Raw genomic sequence first — 7,138 nt, forward strand, 5'->3', positions numbered from 1 at the left:
TTACTCTGCAGCAACGCCGCTGGTGGCGGATAGGAAAAACACAGGTCGTCGTATAATCGTGACATTCTCCGCCACAGAACCTATTTCAGAACCTGTACATGAGACAATGGTACATATGTATACGTATATACTAGTATATATGTATGCTAACTTGGTAACTTGATTTGCGTTCGGAAACTCTCAGAATAATGATCTGTTAGAGCAACCAATGATAGAAGGATATTCCGTTCATCCCATGGTGGGCGATGGAGTAGACTGCGCACGCATATATGAATGAATAATGGATCTGAGCGTCTTGAGGGGCATCTTTAGAATATTTATTACGGGCCGCATAAATTAACAATGTCTTATCCTCGACCCATGTCTTTCACTTCCTTAGAAATGTTGTTGTCTTTCCGTCTTGCGCCATTTCCTTCTCGCCTTCCTCCTCATCGCCGCACACGTAAACACTTGTTTCCACGAAACACAACGCTCTCACTCCATTTACTTAGGAAAATGAGGCCCACTGAATCATCGGGCCAGAAACACCAGCACAGCTGACCTTGCATCAGAAAAGAAAGGATAGGTGTCGAAGATTGAAAGCGAAGGAAGGGAGGTTTTTAATCCATTCTAGTTTTTGATTCTTGAACGTGAATTTCTTTCTGTTCCAGTCGAAAAATACAAATTAGAATAAACGATCGTTTAGAAACATCAAAGTCTTTTTGAATTCCCGCGCATTCCTGCGAGCAGACACTAACCCATGTACTTTTCTCTTGAAAGAACCCAAGAAAAAACGTAACAGGATCAAAAGAATATGTCGTTGTTTTAAAATTACAATCGATTCTCGATTAATATTAACTGGTATTAGAAATCAGAGAATTCATTCATTCATGTTTTGTCCACATACATACGTATGTGATATATGTAAACGATGATAAAGCTATAACGTTTTGTTGCATATATTATAAGTTTCATATTTTCGCATAGTGATTTAAGGTTTAACAACAAAATTACAAAACGGTAGCTATGGCTGACGAAAATTCAACAAACCAAACGGAAGATCAAGAATTAAACGATTTGTTAGACAGTGAGTAATAATAACATTCTGGTGAATCTATAATAAACATAATTAAAAAATCCTAACCTCAAACTATATAAATATCTACTTTTATCTCTCTCTTTCTATTTAATACGTTTATTGCATACTTTTCTTGCAACTTTATTTGGAAAAGTATAATTTAGTTAAAGTAAAGGAAGAAATGGGAACAGGAAATTAATATTTATATTGTTTTATAATGATAAATAATAATATGCCGATTCTTTTATTACGTAATTAAAAGAAAAAGACCAACTAGAATACCTAGCAATATTTGTTTGTTTTACACTAAACTTTGATAGAATTGACAGTTGTATAATCATTTACTCAGGTGCTTTGAAGGACTTCAACAAAGAACAAATATCAGATAAAGAGGATATGTGTAAAGCAGATACTTTAGAATCCACAACAGATAAGAACACAACTGATATATCGGAAGATGCTTGGACTACAGATTTTGTTAAACAAGCAGCAGAACAATTTGTAGAAAGCCTACGAAATTTTATTCAAAATGGTAATTGTTTATGAAAAACACAAAAAAGATATTATTAACAAATTTTCCCATTAGAAACAGATAGCGAATTAGGAGTTTCTTCTCAAAGGATGGCACAGACAGTTGCTAGTGCGATAAATAACGAAGAAACCTTTGATAAAGATAGTGTGAGTAGAGACTTTCAAACTGCCATTGCACAAGCGTTAAACGACTTGTCCACAACGTCCGAAAACTTACAGGTAATTGTTTCAGAAATCATGAGGGTCTTTCTTTTATTTAATTCTTTGTATCCTGAAATATGTTTTTTTTCGTGAAAACATTGTAGAGCGAGGCTGATTTATCTGAAATGTTTGGACTAGCATCCTTGGAAGATGGGCCAGGTGCCATTCCACCATTCATGCAAGGAATGCTACAGCATTTATTGTCAAAAGAAATTTTGTATCCGTCACTAAAAGAATTAGTAGATAAGTATCCTGAATGGTTAGAAGAGAAGAAGACAGTGATATCATCGAGCGACCTTCAGAGGTTTAGAAAACAGCTTGAATTAATGCAGCAGGTGATTATCCAATAGGAATAATTATAGACAAAAGCCATTTTCACACGAACAACAATTATTTCCGCATAGGATACCAAGTTATTTCAATCCTAATATAAAGTATATAAAAGCGTCCTTTTATTTTAGGTATGTATGGAACTCGATAAAGAGAAAGATGGTGATACGGAAGAAGTGAAAAAGAAACGTTTTGAAACAATAATATCATTTATGCAAGAAGTACAAGCTTGTGGTCAATTACCTGAAGAATTAATAGGAGAACAGACAACGCCTTTTCAAACTGATACTGAGGGCGATCCTGTGATTCCAGCGTTACTACGCAGCATGGAAACACCACAGAATTGTTGCTTAATGTAAATCCATCCTAATAATTATTCTTCGACCTCTGCGTTTATAATAATACAAGAGGTTGTTGTTTAAAATAAAATATCGAGGTAAATAATGAATTGGGATATTCAATCCATGGATCTTTTAGATGTATTGTAATATACATATATAGCATATAATATACATGTATTACAATATACATATCTGCTATAAGGGATATATGGAAGACTATTTAACATAATTTATTATTCTCGATAATGATATTTATCAGTACATCATGTTTGTAAATAGTAATGTTCCTTGTATGCGAGTATATACATGCGTACGTATGTACGTATATGTATTGCTGCAAACATTAGATATTTTTTGTATACGCTTGAAAATAATACAACACCATTACATTTGTAAAGAGCGAAACTTGATTATTTTCAGTGGAACTTCAACAATAGACAAAATCCATGATAATTGCATAACCTTTGTTTTATTAATTTATTTATCCATATTTGTCCATTTTTGCATTTCCATCTTTACATACAATGCATACATTTTTTGTACGATTATTCATGTTTGTATGCTATGCTATTATTTTCTCTCGCAAGCAAGTTATATGATATCTGAGATTGCGGCATTCTTATTGAACATCGTATGTCGTTTTTGAAAGAAAAATCGTCACACGAGGAAATAATAGCATGCAGAATTTAACAATCTCAACAATGATATTGGAACGTTACATCTAGTATATATGTAATTGTTTTTATACGATTATAAATACATTTTATGCTTTTTATATTCGCGAATGCAGATGTATCTCACATGTGAAAGCAAAAGGAATTTTCCAAACATAAATTATACCGATACGGTATAGATTACTAAGGTAATTTATACACAACGATAAATATCCTATTTTATTTTATTTCATTATACTACGATGCTAGTTTGGTAATTAAAGAAAATTAACATCTTTTAAATAAAGATGCTAACCAAAATCTAAAGATGTAAATGACATCGAGCAGAGATTATAACGGAGAAAGGGCCGCAACTCCCGGTAAAATCTTTCCTTCAAGAAGTTCTAAACTTGCGCCACCACCGGTGCTCACATGGCTTACTTTATCTTCTGTTTTCCATTTAGCAGCGCAAGTGGCTGTATCACCACCACCAATTATGGTAATAGTACCTCGTGACGTTGTCTCTACAACATTGTCCATTAAGCTCTTTGTACCTTTACTAAAATTTTCAAATTCAAAGACACCTGCCGGGCCATTCCATACGATTGTTTTTGCTCTCTTAATAGGTTCTGTGCATTAAATTGAATATATTTATAAACAAATATTTTTACGATATTAATTTATCTGAAAATCTCAGATACATGTCGATGACTGAGAACAAATGAATAGTATTTACCACTAAATAAGGTGCTTGATCTTGGTCCGTTGTCAAGTCCCATCCAACCATCAGGTATACCATTTTCTACATCCGCAGCACCAACAGCTGCATTTTCTGCAAATTTGTCCGCGATAACAAAATCAACGGGCAGATGTATTTGAACTTTATTTCTTTCAGCTTTAGATAATAATTCATTAACGATTTTCGCACCCTCTTCGTCAAATAATGAATTACCAATCTGGAACACGAACATTATACTTTTAATTTAGATATTTCAAACAACAGTTTACCATGCTGTATTTACCTTCATGTTTTTCGATATCTTTAGAAAGGTGTAAGCCATTCCACCAGCTATGATCATCTCATTAACTTTATCCAGCAAATTATTAATCAACTGTATTTTATCTGCAACTTTGGCACCACCTAGTATAGCCAGGAATGGCCTTTCAGGATTATCCAGCGCTTTGGCAAAATATTCCAATTCTTTCTTCAGAAGAAAACCACTTGCTCTTGTTTCATATCCTTCACCGAGCATAGAGCTGTGAGCTCGATGGGCTGTACCAAAGGCATCGTTAATATAAATGTCTCCTAATTTTCTCAATGATTTCCTAAATTCCTCTACTTTTTCCTTCTCTGCTTTTACCTAAAAAGAGAGAGAAAGAAAAAAGAAAGGAAAATAAAAAACAGAAACAGTTTGTTGTTTTTACCTAGTGAAATCTATTATATAGCATGTAAACAATAGCATGTAATTTGCTTACTTTGGCTCCATCTGCTCCTATTCCTTTACCTTCTTCTTCTATGTGAAATCTTAAGTTTTCAAGTAAGATAATAGTTCCAGGCACTGGATTGGCACACGCGGTTTCAATCTCAGATCCGACACAGTCGTTCAAGAATAGAATCTCCTTTCCAAGTAAGGACTTTAGTTCTTCCGCAACAGGTTTAAGAGAGTACTTCATATCTCGTTTACCATCTGGACGTCCCAAGTGTGACATTAAAACAACAGATTTTGCTTTCTTTTCAAGAGCATATTTGATTGTATCCAAAGCAGCAACGATTCTCTGGTTATTGGTGATTTTACCATCCTTCAAAGGTACATTGAAATCTACCCTATAGCGGCAATGGAGTTAATGTTCACGAGTACCATAAGGTTAAATTTATTATTTAAATTATTTAACCTAAAACTTTGATATGTTACTTGGTATAGTTACGCATTTTACGTAATAATCATTTTCTAGGTAAAAAAAGAGTTATACCGTATGAGAACGCGTTTATCCGTAAGATCCACTTTATCGATGCTGAGCTTGTTTAGCGCCATGCCTCTGAATTTTGAATATGTTTGAATATGTGAACTTGATACAGTATTACGTATAACAGGAAACGTGTTATTATCGTTTCTCGATTTTAATCCACTTCGTTTAGCGTTGCAGCTACTGGCAAAACTCCCGATTACTTTCAAGTATCTCCTATCGTCGTGACGCTTTGGCTCAACAAAGTCAAAGAAAGGTCGACGAACACAGCGACCTCTGAAAATCTTTTGAACTGTTCGCATTAGAACAACCAGAGAAACCGAGACAATAAGGAGGATGTCAAAACGCTGTTGAACCTTGATCCGTTACTTATATTTGTGTTTGTAACATACTTACATATCGCATAAATATCTCCAATGAAGTTATACGAATTATTTTGAATGGAAATTAATAGACAAATTAACAAAAACAGACGACAAGAAACAAAATACGAAAAATCGTATTAATACATACATATATACATATATAACAATTACATATATAATATGTATTAAACGTATAATTAAACGAATATGAATTAGATTAATATGCCATCGGTAAGTTCGTACCACTCGATAATCTTTACAACAATTGTTGTAAAATGTGAAAAAGATAACAGCGACTCAATTTTGACCGATAAATATCATACTACATACGTGGAAGGTAGATTAACATTCGCATATTATTTACGCATATGTATGTGTATATATATGTATACATGTACATTATATGTATCTGACAATGGGCGAGATGTGTGAATTATTACTTAGGAGAAGTGTCAAGGAGTATGGAAAATATGAAATTTAATCAACTATGTACTAACACAAAGATATAAAAATTATTTACAGTGATCACACGAATGCATTATTAAAGTATATAAGTGAAACAATGAAAATGGTTAATCGACTCGACAATTGGATATATTATCGTTGATACGAGCATGGACAGAACTACTTATGTTCCATAAGCGGTGTTCAATCAACGTCTGGTATTCCGGTATTTCGTTCAACCGTTGCTATTCTCGATTCTGGCATAGTAGCATAGTCGCGCCCAGTTCATTTGTTTGATATAAAAGATATAACATAGAATAATTGAATTACGTAGAGAAACTGAAAATTAGCATTCCGTCATTCACACACGTGTTTGTATGCGCGCGTGTAGTAATATGTTGTGCGGTATATATATACACTGGATTAATATCTTCTTCTTTTTTGTAGTTCTTTCGTCCATCCCGGTTATGGGATTTCGATTTCGGTAATTGATCGTATTTCGATGAAAACAGAATTAAAAGTTGTTCTATACACGAAAGACGATGAAGTGAATCGGTTATCGTTGGCGACTATCTAGAAAAATTGGTTTTGATATTCGTTGAATATAAGAATCGTGTGAATCTCGTGTGAGCATGTTCTAACCGATGCTGTACCGAAATAACACAACGTTGCTAAATGCGAAGACGAAATACGCGAAATATAGCCGTGTATATTTTCTCACAAAGAATCTCGGTTAAAATCATTTAATTCGGCAGAACGACTGAAAAAAGTAGGAATACCGTCATGTATTATCATGTATTATGTATTACATTTACGCAAACATTTGTGTAATCGTTATACATTTCGCAGTAGCGTAATCCCATAGTAAGGTATGCAGTACGAACAATGTCGATCGACATGTCGAATCAATAATATGTATATATATATATATATATATATATATATATATATATATGCACTCTATGCTTGTAATTCGCGGAATTATCAGATTTCTATTGAAATCAGTTAAATCTTTACCGATTTTCTTTTCTCTTTATCAAAAACGAAATTTGCACTTCTCATCGTCGTCGACCATTAAATATCAAATACATACACATTTGACATGAGATCACTAATAAGTGGACATATCATAAACTGATTAATCAATTAATCGATTAGATATTGTATATGTAATTATATAATTATGTATTATGGAATATAGAATAACATTGAAAGATTGTGGAAGATTATGGAAGATTATGTAATTGCTAA

At 33.3% G+C, this 7,138-nt stretch overlaps 2 protein-coding genes across 2 annotated transcripts; one reads left to right on the plus strand and one right to left on the minus strand.

Annotated features, from left to right (window-relative positions):
- The first annotated feature begins 241 nt into the window (after nucleotides 1–241).
- Pex19 (peroxisomal biogenesis factor 19) lies at nucleotides 242–2,921 on the plus strand. Its single transcript, XM_069122933.1, has 6 exons — nucleotides 242–890; nucleotides 967–1,066; nucleotides 1,407–1,589; nucleotides 1,644–1,807; nucleotides 1,894–2,124; nucleotides 2,251–2,921. The coding sequence occupies exons 2-6, from the start codon at nucleotides 1,006–1,008 to the stop codon at nucleotides 2,476–2,478; spliced, it is 867 nt and encodes a 288-aa protein (XP_068979034.1). The 5' UTR covers nucleotides 242–890; nucleotides 967–1,005; the 3' UTR covers nucleotides 2,479–2,921.
- Nucleotides 2,911–5,350, minus strand: Pgk (phosphoglycerate kinase). The gene is made up of 5 exons (XM_069122921.1): nucleotides 5,085–5,350; nucleotides 4,590–4,938; nucleotides 4,136–4,474; nucleotides 3,850–4,069; nucleotides 2,911–3,742 (listed from the first exon to the last, which is right to left on the minus strand). Exons 1-5 carry the CDS (start codon nucleotides 5,144–5,146, stop codon nucleotides 3,465–3,467), a joined length of 1,248 nt encoding a protein of 415 aa, XP_068979022.1. The 5' UTR covers nucleotides 5,147–5,350; the 3' UTR covers nucleotides 2,911–3,464.
- Between the last annotated feature and the right edge of the window lie 1,788 nt (nucleotides 5,351–7,138).

The sequence above is a fragment of the Bombus flavifrons genome, chromosome 11, assembly GCF_040668555.2.
Source record: "Bombus flavifrons isolate JBK064 chromosome 11, iyBomFlav1_principal, whole genome shotgun sequence".
Taxonomy (NCBI): Eukaryota; Metazoa; Arthropoda; class Insecta; order Hymenoptera; family Apidae; genus Bombus; species Bombus flavifrons.